Consider the following 15,190-nt stretch of genomic DNA (forward strand, 5'->3'; position numbering starts at 1 on the left):
GATTAGTTTAAGGATCTCTGGGAAAGAGAGTGTTTTTTTTCTCCTGACCCAAGCAACATGAAGACTGGGAGTTCCCTTGGTGTGTGGAGTTAATCTGACTAATTTTACAAATCATAAACATTCACTAATACTAGGAATATAATGTCATCAGCAATTAACGTGTACACTAAATAATCCTCTGACATGTATCCATATATATATATATATATATATATATATATATATAATCTATATATGATATATATATATATACACACACATCTATCTAGATTCTATAGATCTATATATATATATATATTTAAAAAAAAAAAAAAAACATGAAATTTATATATCTATCTATATATAAATTTCATGTTTTGCCACACAGGTAAATCTATGAGGGTGGGACATCATGCATTTCAGACAATAATCTATACACTCCACAGATGAGTTGATGCATAAATACATTTTTTTTATTATTATTATTTAGACCCTTAATTATTATATACATGATGTATTTTATAATTATTTTTTCTTTTTTTTTCTTTTTTTTATTTAAACACTTGGACAGCACACAGCAGTGGTTAAGGAAAACAATATTTTTTACAACATATCAACCATGCACTGTTATGTTAAAGTACAACATTTCTTTCAGAAAAATCTGAAAAGGGGGGGTGGGGGTTGTTTACATCTAGAGGAACTGGACAGGTTGAATGTGCTCTAGGAGTTGAGGACTAATCCAGTTAAATAGCAGCAGATATCACAGTGTGTGTGGAATTGGGTCAGCTGTTGTATCATGTTTTAACCTTCACATCTTGACAATTCCTTTTCCCCTTTGAAAGAAAAATGTTCATTAAAATGTATACCAGCACCCTCTGCATTAGAGCAATACTAGCTACATTTTCCAAAATGTTTTTGGGAGATCTGTACTCAGCATCAATAAGTACCAACTGTTCATGCCTCAAAACACTAAGGAGTAGAGCTAGTCAGGAGAATGGATCACATCCACACGCCTAATACTGGGCGATCTAATCAGCAGTGGGTATTGGTATGGCATTCATAATCTTGCTTCAACTATTACGGTTATTTGAAACACTGATCACATTAAATAAACACAGTTAAAATCAGAGCAGCATTGCCATGAGTTTTAAAAGGTAACATTCATGCAGATTGACTGTGCTTTCTGGGTTCTTGCTTTACAGGGGTGGAGGTCAAAACCGGTATGTTCATTTGCATGAAGTACGGTATATGCCATAAAGTACCCAACAGCTCTGTCACTTTCATAAGCCACGGTGGTCTGTATTTTGCATTTCAGGTAATTATATTATAATATAATTGTAGTGTGCAAATGTGTAATTGTGTGCAGAAAGATAGCTCTATTAGGGATAATATTGTTTGTACTCTCAGGTTTTTACAATTTAAAATTAATTAAAATATACTGTGTTATATATCTTTTTTTTACAGTTACCAGGATAAACTCTGAAAATATTAAGACTTTCTTCCATAAAACCTCTGGATAGTTATTATAAAACTAATGTGTAGTATAATGACAGTAGTTGTTATTTCTTGGCACTGATTAATGAACTCTAAAACTGCATGCAAAGCTTTACAATCTCATTATTTACATATTAGAATATGACTTTGTCACCTTACCTTACATTTAAAATGTAAGATATAATTTGTCTTAGTGTGCATCTTTGGAACACAATTTTACAGAAATACTTTCTTTAAAATAAATCTCTCAAATTCACAAAACAGGATACTTAAAAAAAAAAAAAAAAAAAAAAAAAAAACACATACCTTATTAAAACAAACTGACACACATACTTGAAGCACAAACAAAAGGTGCTGAAGTTAAGCAGATGCAATATATCAAGTGAAAATATTAGCTTTAGCATCTTGTCAGAACACTAGAAAAAATATATATTCAAACAGTTTATACTTTCATGCATCATAAAATATGTTGTATCTTTCCTTTTATCCAGATATTTACATATAATTTTTACTGGTGTCTGTATAGTATATTTGAATCCACAGGACAGTCAGAAAATATTTCCTGACCCATAATAATTTGACATGAACAAAAATGTCCTTTGGACTTTTCGAAAAAAAAAAAAAAAAAAAAAAAAAAAAAAGGCAGTAGCACTTCTGCTTAAACACTCTGCATAATTAAAACTACTGCTTGAAATTGCAAATGAGAAGGAACATCTTAGCGCTGCTTTCCTGTTGCCATAATTAATATGTCTGAACTTGTGATGCTTGGCAGAGCAGTCCACTGAGAAGGGGGCAGGACACACAGCTTGCTTACTGGGGTCTTGTTGCCTCTTGGATCAACTTGTGTTAGAAACCCAAAGCACTTTGTAGTGATGTGTTATGTTATTTTTCTCCTTTAACAAAATACTTCTGAAGTACAGAATAAATACTGCCCTTTAAGCTTCCTGCACTACTGTTTCGTTCAGTGCAATTACTTGATTGGAAAGCACCAATGCTTGTCTTATGAGCTCTGCCCAGGTCACTGAGGCTGCACACTGGAAGAGTCAGACATGCTGTCAGTTCTACGCAGAGAAAGTCTTGTTTGCGACTGTTGCTGTTGCTGTTGTTGTTGCTGGTGGTGTGCTTCTGTAAAAGTGCTGTGTTGCTGTAATGGAAAAGCAGCTGACAGGATAAGCTGAGTGGACTGGTTGCCATGAAGGAATCGAGGACCCTGTATACAATAAAAAAAAAAAAAAAACTCAATATAGGCAATATAAATATCAATATAAAAAACAAACAAAAACACTTATGAAGCAGGAATAAGTTTGTCACAATTACATACCCACATATCCCCATGAAATGGTTGAGCAGAAATGGTCTCTGCAGAAATAATTGTCTTAGTGGTTAGGTGAACCACATTACAGTCGTCCGTCCCCCAACAATTTCAGGGATCACACAGACCATGCTGTGGAATAAGATACAAAAAAGATTTAAAGCCCTTACCTGTAAGAACTGCTGTGATTGGGATGGTTGCTGAACTGTGCTTTGCTGCTGTTGCTGCTCTTGCTGGCTCTGTTGCTGCTGTGTTATTGATACTGTGTGTGGCTGCTGCTGCTGAGATGCAAAGGTAGGATATGCTGTCACCACCTGACTCATAAACATAGTACTGGGTACCATGACTGTCCCACAGGCCACTGGGGCCGTCATCAACTTGGTAACAAGCTGCTGTCCTTGAGGAAACCTGTGAAGGAAGAGAACAATTAAATCAACATCTAGAGTTACTTCAGTGTCCTCTTATAGATACATAAGCACCAGACATTAGACAATATATTACACCGTGTAACACATTTTTTATTTTTTTTGGTTCCTGGGTAGTAAGTGTTATTTCCTAATTGCTCATGCCTCAAAAGTATAGAAAATGGCTATTATTCCCCACAAACTTTGCTTTTGTGACCAGGACAGTGATATTTTGAAATTTACCTATTTTCCAGAACATTGCAGATAGATTCAGTGCTGAGTAAACTTGGAGTAACTTCTAGAACTTTCCAGTAATATAAATAGTAGTATAAAATACAGGGGCCTTAAGCCCACCAGTTCAGTTTACTTCCAGCTGCCTAAGTGGATACATATCTGCATTTTTCTGAGATGGCATCAAGAGGCTGCAATGGTGGCATTCCTGATGGGTCTCCAAGGCGGTTTTACCAAGTTTCCCTGCTATCTTTGCCTTCGGGACAGCAGGGACACCAAGGCGCACTACCACAGGCGGGACTGGCCACAGCGGACCGAGTTCTCTGTGGGGAGGAACAACGTCAAGTAGAAGCCACTGGTGGACCCCTGGAAGGTGCTGATGCCACCACTGCACATCAAATTGGGCCTTATGAAACAATTTGTCAGAGCTGTAGATAAGGAGTTGGCAGCCTTCAAGTACCTTCAAGACTTCTTCCGTAAGCTGTCTGAGGCAAAGGTCAAAGCCGGTGCCTTCGTCGGACCACAGATAAAGAAGGTCCTGGAATGCAATGAATTCCCCAAGAAGCTCACTAGTAAGGAGAAAGCTGCTTGGAACAGCTTTGTTGCAGTGGTTCGGGGCTTCCTTGGCAATCACAAGACCGAAAACTATGTGGAGCTGGTTGAGACTCTGGTGAAGAACTATGGCACAATGGGCTGTAGGATGTCCCTCAAAGTCCATATCCTTGATGTTCATCTTGATAAATTCAAGGAGAACATGGGAGCGTACTCGGAGGAGCAAGGCAAGCGCTTCCACCAGGATATACTGGACTTTGAACACCGCTACCAAGGACAGTACAGAGAACATGATGGGAGACTACATTTGGGGGCTGATTCGTGAAAGTGATTTACAGTATAATCGTAAATCTTGAAAAACTACTCACTTCTAAATCTTCTGTAGTCATTTTTGTATTATTTTAGTATAAATACATGTTAATTTGGATTCATATGTTGTTTTTTTCTGACTTTATGTGAACAAAAAGACAGTTCTCATTGGAAATAGGTACATTTCAAAATATCACTGTCCTGGTCACAAAAGCAAAGTTTGTGGGGAATAATAACCATTTTCTATACTTTTGAGGCATAAGCAATTGGGAAATAACACATACTACCCAGGAACAAAAATTGTGTTACATAGTGTTATCAATCTATTAATATATTATCAAATTAGTTCTATTACATTTGTACAGACTTATAATGTAAAAGGTGGTAGTATTTTTGTCATGAACAAATATTATAAAGATTGTTGGTTACACTACCAGAAGTTGTGTATTTTGGTCTTTGTCACATTAGTTAGTGGTTAATGTTCACTAAGTACTTGTATTTAACATGTTTACTTATATTAAGTGTTGGGTGTCAATACTTTTGTCTGAGTAGTGGAGTTAATCTTAAATTATGGTTATTGGTACTGCAGAACTACATGATAATATGACTAATGATTTATTTGCTTCAAATCCAGCATCTTGTGTCCCTTACTTACCGTATCGGTCTGTCCTGAGTGAAAGTGGCCACTGCCCCACTTTGGTTGGTGTTTTGGGGTAAACTGGATGCAATCTGTACCATGTTTGCAGATCCCGGCTGAGAGATCATCATAGTGTTATACAGTGAGGGGGGGAATGTGTTTTGAGGGGAAGTCTGCTGGCTGTGTCCTGGTTGCAGAGACTGCTGAAACTGTTGCTATATAGAGGGAAAAAAAAATAAAAAATGCTTTTTAGTCACTAAACAAGAAAGCATTCAAAAACCTAAAATACTATAAAATATGGAGAATATTTTGTAAGGCTGCCAAATTATTTTAAGTTTATAATGTAAAGGAAAAAAAAAACTCCAACAGAATAAAATAACATTTTAATACAAGCAGTGCTAATCTCTGCTTGTCAGTCAAAAATAAACACCTTAAATGTATTGAGAGCCCTGCCTGTAAATAAAGTGTTGGGGTTAAGTGTTTTGGTGGTGGTTGGCAGGGATGGGGTTAATTCCTATCCCTGCCAAATACATGTGAGAATGTGGCTGTTTAAAAATTAGATAACTGGTGCTAATTGTTAACAACCACAGGATATAAAAAGGGAGCTTGAAGCTCCATAAGAGAGAGGACTGCCAGGGAGCTGGTAACAAGAGAAAGTACTGTGCGTTTATACTTGGTGTATATGTTTTGTGACCGGTAAACAGCTTAGCTGTCCGGTTTAGTTAAAGAAAACCAGCGAAGGCTTTACCCAGCTTGGCAAATTAAATGAGTGGTTTTGTTGGGAAAACGGCTTAGCCATCCCAACCCTTTAGTTACAGAAACACAAGTTTAGTTAGTGCTCCCAATTGGAGTTAGGCTTTTGCTTTGTTTGTTTTTGTGTGAATAATAAAAGTGCGCAGGAAAGGGCTAAACTACAGCTTCTATGTCGCCTATTTAAAAGGCGCAAGCCCAGCCTTGACTGGGGGCTATATCAAAGTATGTTTAGGAACCATGGTTTGAATAGTTATATTTTTAACATGTCCTTCGGGAATACCAAAGAGAAAGGAATTTATGTCAAATGTCCTTGTTCATAAAGAAGGTTAAACTGGCCAAAACAGCGCTAGTAAACAAAGAACCTAAAGTTGTAAACTAACTGTCAAGAAACTTTACAAGTGCCCTAATTAAGTTTTATTTGAGTGATGGTCATTAAGCATGTTCCTGGAAACTCACTTGTGTTAATGTGGCGTTTTGCTCTCTTAGTAAAAGCTGCTGCTGCTGCTGCTGCTGCTGCTGCTGCTGCTGTTGTATGACATGCTGTGTGCTGATATGACCAGTGCTCATGCCTCCTTGGATTGGACTTGATGGAATGACTTGTCCCTGCATTGTGATTGAGGTGGCCTGCTGCATTGTAGGTGGATTTCCACTGGAAAGCTGCACAGAACCAAAGTTTAGCCCACCAGCAGGCTGCTGCAGAAACATCTTAAAAGAAAAGTCAAATAATTAACTAAGCTAAATGTTCAAAAAGTGAGAAAGTTTGTAAAGTCATCCAGATCAATAGAATGCTTAGCAATCAAAGTTTTTGAAGAACTCTTTTACCCCACATGCATGGCAACTCTACACTACATCAGATACTGCGATAGCTGTGGGAATTTTTAAACATGGTTCAAATGAATTGTTCGACTTTAGCTTGTTACTTATCATTTTTATGTTTACACAGGAATAAATCAATGTTCCTGTTTAAAATTTAGTCTCATTCTCAAGTAAAATCTCTGGGACCACCAATAGAAAGGCACAAAATAAAGAAAGGATCTTAATCTCAGAAAAATATAATTTGAATCAATGCAGCCAGTAATTAGAACTAAATGAAAACCTGGGACAATCACTTTGTACCTATACCAAAACTGGGGGGCTGGCCAACAGTCAACATAGTGTGGCACACCTGCAGTCCTTGTCCCTGAACCATTTGGAGCTGCTCCTGAATCTTTCGTAACTCGTCTTGTTGTCTCTGGATGTTTGCCTCGATCATCCGTGTCCTCTGTTCCAGTTGATCTTTGAGATGCTGCATTGCTCCAAGCTGGGCAGAGAATTGCAACATGGGCTAAACACAAGTTAATATGAGGTCACAAAATGAGGTAGGTTATGAGTTGTGTGTATTACACCATGCTATTATTCCTCACAAACTTTGCTTTTGTGACCAGGACAGTGATATTTTGAAATTTACCTATTTTCCAGAACATTCCAGACAGATTCAGTGCTGAGTAAACTTGGAGTAACTTCTAGAACTTTCTAGAACTTTCCAATAATATGAATAGTAGTATAAATACAGGGGCCTTAAGCCCACCAGTTCAGTTTAGTTCCAGCTGCCTAAGTGGATACATATCTGCATTTTTCTGAGATGGCATCAAGAGGCTGCAATGGTGGCATTCCTGATGGGTCTCCAAGGCGGTTTTACCAAGTTTCCCTGCTATCTTTGCATTTGGGACAGCAGGGACACCAAGGCGCACTACCACTGGCGGAACTGGCCACAGCGGACCGAGTTCTCTGTGGGGAGGAACAACGTCAAGTGGGAGCCACTGGTGGACCCCCGAAAGGTGCTGATGCCACCACTGCACATCAAATTGGGCCTTATGAAACAATTTGTCAGAGCTGTAGATAAGGAGTTGGCAGCCTTCAAGTACCTTCAAGACTTCTTCTGTAAGCTGTCTGAGGCAAAGGTCAAAGCCGGTGTCTTCGTCGGATCACAGATAAAGAAGATCCTGGAGTGCAATGAATTCCCCAAGAAGCTCACTAGTAAGGAGAAAGCAGCTTGGAACAGCTTTGTCGCAGTGGTTCGGGGCTTCCTGGGCAATCACAAGGCCAAAAACTATGTGGAGCTGGTTGAGACTCTGGTGAAGAACTACGGCACAATGGGCTGTAGGATGTCCCTCAAAGTCCATATCCTTGATGCTCATCTTGATAAATTCAAGGAGAACATGGGAGCGTACTCGGAGGAGCAAGGCAAGCGCTTCCACCAGGATATACTGGACTTTGAACGCCGCTACCAAGGACAGTACAGAGAACATGATGGGAGACTACATTTGGGGGCTGATTCGTGAAAGTGATTTACAGTATAATCGTAAATCTTGAAAAACTACTCACTTCTAAATCTTTTGTAGTCATTTTTGTATTAGTTTAGTATAAATACATGTTAATTTGGATTCATATGTTGTTTTTAACTAAACTGAACTGGTGGGCTTAAGGCCCCTGTATTTATTACTCTTTATATTACTGGAAAGTTCTAGAAGTTACTCCAAGTTTACTCAGCACTGAATCTATCTGGAATGTTCTCGAAAATAGGTAACATCTCACAATATCACTGGCCTGGTCACAAAAGCAAAGTTTGTGATGAATAATAGCCATTTTCTATACTTTTGAGGCATAAGCAATTAGGAAATAACACTTACTACCCAGGAAAAAAAAAAAAAAAAAAAAATTGTTACACGGTGTAATTATATAGTGGAGCTCTCTGTTCGCTATGGGGCTATTATGTTTTATAAATACCACAAGGCTTTTTCAGCTAAAGCCGCCTCCATTTTATCAGCTGACAATCATACGTGGACTGGTCCTCTCCCGATTTGGATCTCTTCAACGTCATCTTCAGCGGCCTGCGAGCCAATGCCTGCGGAGTCTGCGCATCCACAGCCCACTCTACCCACCTCTGTCCAAAAGCAGCTTTAACCTCATTCAAAACAGGTTTTCGCTCCACCCCTACACGCTTCAGTTCAAGATTAAATGCTCCAAACCCTACCCATGCATCAGCTCCACCTGACAGATCGTCAATCTGTGATACATGGCCACAAACTATTAAGTTCTCTGGTTCCAAACAGACCTGTAATAACTTCAATTCCTCAGTGTTACCTTCCTTCCTGCAAATTCCTTAATATCTGCAATTTCTGTGGCGAAGCCCACTCCAAATCTATCTGTTCATCCCATCCCAAATGACATTCAAGCCTTATCAGAAGAGCTTCATCACCACTCGGACAAATCATTCACCTCCTATCTCATCAATGGCATCACATACAGATTCTCCACCGGCCTCTCCGAAATCCCATCACCTTCCTACATCTGCAAAAATGTGCGCTCTGCTTTAACCAAACCTCAAATTGTCAGCTCTCTCATTCAAGCAGAATGTTTTATGGTTGGACCATTTTCTGCTCCTCCATTTCCCATTTAATCGCATCAATTCCATCGGCATCGCTACCCGTAAATACTATGCAAAAAGCGCCTCATCATCGATTTATTAGCCCCTTGAAGAATCCTTACAAGCAAAATAAACACTCTGATCTCTCATGATCAGTTCTCCTTGCATTATATTAAGATATCAGATGCTGGGGCTCCCGAGTGGCGCATCTAGTAAAAACGCTCCACGTGGAGTGCAGGATGAACCCTATAGTCTGGAGATTGTAGGTTAAAATCTAGGCTATGTCACAGCCGACCGTGACCTGGGGTTCGTAGGGGGCGGCGCACAACTGGCTGAGCGCCGCCCGGGTAGGGAGGGCTTAGGTCGGCAGGGGAATCCATGGTTCACAGCACATCAGAGGAGGACGTGTGTTCTAGCCGCTGTTTATGGAGCCTGCAGGAGGGTTGCGAGCAGTGAGCCGAGGACACAGATAATAATTGGGCATAGAAAATTGGGGAAAAAAAATAAAATAAAAAATCAGGGTAAAAAATTTGCGAGGATTAAATTTATATATATATATATAAAAAAAAAGAAAAGACAACAGATGCTATCAAATTTATCAAAATAGCAGGCCAAGGTTCATAGCTAGCCAAAGCAGATATATTAGACTTTCAAAGTGATACCTCCTCACCCCTCCCTACACCACCTGTTTGGAATCTGCTGGAACAGTAAATATTATACCTCCACTCAGCTCACCTTTGGCTGCCGTAGCAGCCCCAAAATATTCAACACTCTCTCAGAAGCACTTTGCTGGATTCTTTTCAACTCCTGCCACATTCCATTCCTCCTCCACTTGATGGATGACTTCATTCTCATCTCTCCTCAATCGCATCCTCCAGCACAAGCAATTAATCAACTAGAAACCCTGTTTGCCTCATTTGGCGTTCAACATTCCAAAGACAAAAACCATCGGTCCGGTCCATTCTCTGGAATTCCTAGGGATAATGCTCGATACAATAAAATTCAAAGCCAGCCTCCCTTCTGCCAAGCTATAGCGCATTCGCTCCTTCATCAAATTTCAGCTTTCCTTCTCCATCAAGAAACAAGACTTTCTACCTGTCCTTAGCCATTTCAACTTCGCTTTATGCATTATCCGCAGGACAGAACATTCATCTCTCATCTCCTCACACTCCACTACAGCCAAGAACCTAAACTCCCACATCATTATATCCTTTGAGGCAATGAAAGACATAAAAAATGTGGGTTAAATCTCCCACTGGAACGGCCTCTCCTTGTTCTATGACAACTACATCTCAGCATCCCACGATCTCGCTCTCTTTACCGCCACTTCATTCATCTGATTCAGTAACTTTCTCGGTTCCCAATGGTTCACCAGCAATTGGCCCCCCAAAATCCAGTCTATCCACCCACCTTAAAATGTACAGCTTTAGTCGTCTCCAATTTACCCTGATTTTCTCCTCAATTTAGTGTGCCCACTTATTATCTGTATCCTCGGCACACCACTCGCAACCACCCAGCCGACTCGGGGAATGGAGGCTGGAGCACGCGTCCTCCAAAACGTGCTCCTGCCAGTCCATTATTTTTCATACTGCAGATCCACAGTGATCGGCCCACAGGAGTCGCTGATGCGCAGTGAGCCATGGATTCCCCTGCTGACCTAAGGCCTCCCTACCCGGGCTGCACTCAGCCAATTGCACTCTCGCCTACCCACATCAACCAAAATTTTGCTTTCACCAAATCTCAACTCTTAGGAAAGGCTGCTTTAACCCATTTGAGGATCTTGTCATGGAAGTATTGTGCCTAACATCGGTTTTCTCAGATGCTCATAATTCACAGTTTCATCAGCCTCCAGCTTTCACGCATCTAGCATCCATTCCAGCGAGCTTTTCCTGTTCCCTGACTCACACCTCCTCACCTGGCTCCGGACCCTCAAAATCAATCAAATTCATCAAGGTCATTTCATCCAACTATCAAAAATCAATTCTCTAATACGCCCCTACTCCTCCATGACAAAATCCCACTCCGTTAACGAACCTTACCTTCCCCTCAGACCCCCTATTCATTGATTCCACCCACACAATTATATCCAGTTACTGGTTTGCAGAACTGGCCTTCTGTCCCAAATTTACAATTGGGGCAACTGCATCCGCAGCTGAAACCAACATCAATCTCCAGCTAATCAAGCACATGGGACGATGGACCTCTGTAGCAATACCGCTGTTCATCCCCTACCAACATAGCAGCAGCCCATCAAAAAATAGCTAGCATGCCCGGAGTGTGGACTACCTGACCGCTGGGCTACCAGAGGTTTTCCCCTACTAGAAAAGGCTTTTTTTCCTATCCACTGAGCAGCAGATAATCACATTACCATCCCACACTAACTCGATCCTATCCCTCCCCCATTTGTCTCATACGTCCTTTCCTTACCCGTCTCCTTTCTAGCGGTCTTATTTTTATTTTATGCACGACTATTGTTTGTCTAATGGTGAGGGTTACTGTGGGGAGCCGGGGGTCCATCCTTTTGGGGGGGAAAGTGCGGATTCAATCCCGACTTCAGGTCAGCCACGTCAGAGGGGGACCCCCTGCCACACTATCCTTGCACAACACATGCGCCTATTTACCTTACCACGTGAGGCACTGTTCTTCTTTCGCTCGGGACATGGCCTGCTTTATTGTCTCAGTGTCCGAGTCCCAGTCTAACCCATCTCTCTGTCGCAAGTTCCCTGTGGGATGCGTTCCTACTCCTGGTTTCGGAGGCCTGTGCCTCAGTCAGGGAACCCTTTAATATCTCTCCCTTCAGGTCCTAATGCAACTGGACTATTCCTATTACCCCGGGAGGTGCCTCTGCCATCAGAGCCCTTTTATATGTTCTCAGATCCTCAGTAACGTGACCTTCGACCAAGCTCGGTCCTCATGCAAAACGACAGTTCCTCTATCAGGAACTGTTTTCTATCCTAATTTCAAGCCCAGGCCTCACTAAGACTGCTCATAATTCCGGGCCATGCAGCTCGTCCCTCTGCTGAGCTTCTCTCAGCTCGCTACAGACTTACAAACAGCTCGTTTCTGCTTCCTCTGCTCTATCCTTACACCCCCGGGAAACACCAAATATTCCTTTGCAAGTTTGAAGGCCAGTGACATAAAATTAAAGTCTTTTTTTTTTCCAGTGAACTCCATTTGTACGAAACCCACTATTGTGTTGACCAGTGTAGAAACACATCCCATGTTCTCACCTGTGACATGCTGGGTGAAATCTGTAGAGTTGCAGGCTGCTGGGTGATCATAGGTGTGGCCATAGCTTGGCCAGTGTTTTGAGAACTCATTGATTGCTAATCAAAGAGATAAAAAGGAAGGAACAGATTGACCCAAGAAGTAGACTTGTCTACGTTAAATATTTGTCTTCCTAGTGATATTCTTTGATATTACAAGATACAGTAATTAAAAAAGGAACTATGCTGCAGGTTTACTGGCATTCTTTAAATAACACTATATCTGTATTGTGAATGTATTACATTTGCAAATATATACTAAACTCACTTCTTATATTCGGCAGTAATAAATATACACATTATTTGATATATATATATATAAACATTTCTTATGTACTTATAAAGATGATATGCAAAGTTTAACAGCTTTGATCCTTACCTGGCTGCTTACTGATGATCTCCTCTGTGAAGTCATTCCAATTGCTGAAGCCATAGACTGCCGTGGGGGTGTGCTGGTTTCTGTTTGTAGCTTTGTGGGGGTTGCTTAATCAAAAAAAAAATATATATATATATATATATATATATATATATATATATATATATATTATATATATATATATATATATATATATATATATATATATACACACACACACACACACACACACACACACACACACACAACACACAGGTTTGCAAAAGTATTCACCTCCTACCAATAGTCATATTTTGTTAAATTACAAATAATGTATGCACAGTTTTTCAAACAAACTATTTTTATTCAGAGCTGTAGTGGTTAAACTGAACATTGTTATATGAGGAGGTTGTTAAATATTAGCAAAACTTGCAAAGAAAATGTACAAATGTACCGGTTGCATAAGTATTCGGCCCCTTAAGTCGGTACTTGGTAGAAACAACGTTTGCAGCAATTACTGTCTTTTTGGATAGGTCTCTACTAGCTTTGTACAGTAGGATAGTGACATTTTTGCCCATTCTTCATGGGAAAATTGCTCCAGTTCTGACAAGTTTGTTGGGGATCATGAATGGACTGCCATCTTCAAGTCTCTCCATAAATTTGGACTTTGTCTGGGCCACTCAAGAACATTAATTCTCTTCTTGTTCAACCACTGTAGTGTGGTTTTGGCTTTGTGCTTCGGGTCACTGTCCTGCTGAATGTGAATTTTCTTCCCCAGTTTCAGAGTATTGGCTGATTCAAACTGGTTTTCCTTCGCCTGTACTTCGCACCATCTATTATCCCCTCTATTCTGACAAGCTTCCCAGTCCCTGCTGAAGAGAAGCATCCCCATAACATGATGCTACCACCACCATGCTTGACGGTTGGGATGGTGCTGACTGGGTGATGTGCAGTGTTGGGCTTGTGCCAGACGCAACACTTGGAATTTACACCGAAAAAGTAAAATTTTTGTCTCGTCGGACCTCAAAACCTTTTTCCACATGTCTGCAGTATCATCTACATGCTTTTTTGCAAACTCAATACGTGCTTTTTGAGCAATGGCTTTCTTGCCACCTGTCCATACAGGCCAGCTTTCTGTAAGGACCGGCTTATTGTTGATGTGTGAACACTGACTCCCATCTCAGACATAAAACTTTGCAGATCTCTCAAGGTCATTGTTGGCTTCAGAGTGACATCCCAAACCAGTTTTCTTGTTTGCCCGGCTGCTCAATTTGGGAGGACGACCTGATCTGGGTAGTGTCTGGGTGGTACGATGCATCTTCCACTTCTAAATGATGGACTTCACTGTGCTGACAGGGATAATCAGCGCCTTTGAAATGTTCTTGTATCCATCTATCTATCTATGCTTGTCAATGTAGAATACAACTGTATTTTATACACAACAGATTACTTTCTTAAGAATAACTTGCATGTATGCTTTTACATAGCCATTAAATCAAATTAAAACTGAGCCGTTCATGAATATTCATGCAGCAAGTCTACAATACTTACAAGTCGGGTCAGACACTGCAGTGTGGGGTGAGGACTTTTGTGAACTCCTCGAGGAGGCTGAAGGAGTCCGATCAAATCTTTCCAGAGTCTCCTTCAGACTGACAGTGTTCAGCTGGGAATCCGAGTTTTGACTCTGTGCACACATACAATAATTTCTTTAGAAGTGTCTGTGTCTTAAATATATTCAAGCAACTGTACATGAAAGACATTTTTTGAAGAATAAAACAGTACAACAACTAGCAAGAAATGACTTACAACAGTTGCAGTACTGTTATTCAGTACTGTACTGCTTAGCACATTAATATTACTGTATTCTCTGAAATGTCTTTACCTTTGCATACACTAGAGTATTCTACGACAGTAATAGTTATAAAAGCGCTTTACCAGTAAGATTTATGAATAACTATAGCAAGCCCTTGTGACCAGGTCAATAAAGACCAACTCACTAAGAAAAACAAATTTTTCTTGACGTCTCTATTTCGTAACTATTTTCTCTATCTATCTAAGGGCATTTTACTCTTATGTGGTTGTAACAGGGATTTCACCAGAGCAATACAACTCATACTGCTGTTTTGAGCTGAAGAGTGCATTGAAATGCAAGTCAAAAATGCCATTCTAAAATGGGGTCACCTTATCTGCAACCACCTCCTGTGGAGTCTCTTTAATCCCAAGCTCTCTTCTTTGTTCAGCTCTTACCTCATCATAGCTGTACAACACATAAAATGTGGCTTAGATCATTATTTGGGAAAGATTCCTCAAGACTGATTGCAAGGAAGTGAGGTGGGGAAAGTATTAGCTGTACACTGAAGGACTTAGGACTAGCAAAGACTAAAGACTGTGCAGCGGTAGAACAGTATGCCTCCCCAGATTAGTTCCTTAAAATCAGCCGTAAAATCCGTTAGAGGCAATGTGTGCTTAAAATACTTCAGGGCACAAAATTG

The 15,190-nt window shown here is 40.3% G+C and overlaps 1 protein-coding gene across 3 annotated transcripts in view; it reads right to left on the reverse strand.

The window, feature by feature from the left end:
- Nucleotides 1-476: 476 nt before the first annotated feature.
- clocka (clock circadian regulator a) overlaps nucleotides 477-15,190 on the reverse strand; it is a 58,621-nt gene continuing 43,907 nt past the window's right edge. For 2 of the 3 annotated variants that reach the window (XM_041258273.1, XM_041258265.1), the window contains 9 exons: nucleotides 14,880-14,955; nucleotides 14,250-14,382; nucleotides 12,723-12,826; nucleotides 12,308-12,403; nucleotides 6,837-6,995; nucleotides 6,128-6,376; nucleotides 4,937-5,133; nucleotides 2,956-3,193; nucleotides 477-2,683 (listed from right to left, as the gene is read on the reverse strand). In XM_041258273.1, coding sequence (XP_041114207.1) covers nucleotides 2,492-2,683; nucleotides 2,956-3,193; nucleotides 4,937-5,133; nucleotides 6,128-6,376; nucleotides 6,837-6,995; nucleotides 12,308-12,403; nucleotides 12,723-12,826; nucleotides 14,250-14,382; nucleotides 14,880-14,955 — 1,444 coding nt within the window. In that variant the 3' untranslated portion in view covers nucleotides 477-2,491. The remainder of the gene's footprint in view (nucleotides 2,684-2,955; nucleotides 3,194-4,936; nucleotides 5,134-6,127; nucleotides 6,377-6,836; nucleotides 6,996-12,307; nucleotides 12,404-12,722; nucleotides 12,827-14,249; nucleotides 14,383-14,879; nucleotides 14,956-15,190) is intronic. The other variant, XM_041258283.1, reaches the window with a different exon arrangement.

This window comes from Polyodon spathula, chromosome 1, assembly GCF_017654505.1.
Source record: "Polyodon spathula isolate WHYD16114869_AA chromosome 1, ASM1765450v1, whole genome shotgun sequence".
Lineage (NCBI taxonomy): Eukaryota > Metazoa > Chordata > Actinopteri > Acipenseriformes > Polyodontidae > Polyodon > Polyodon spathula.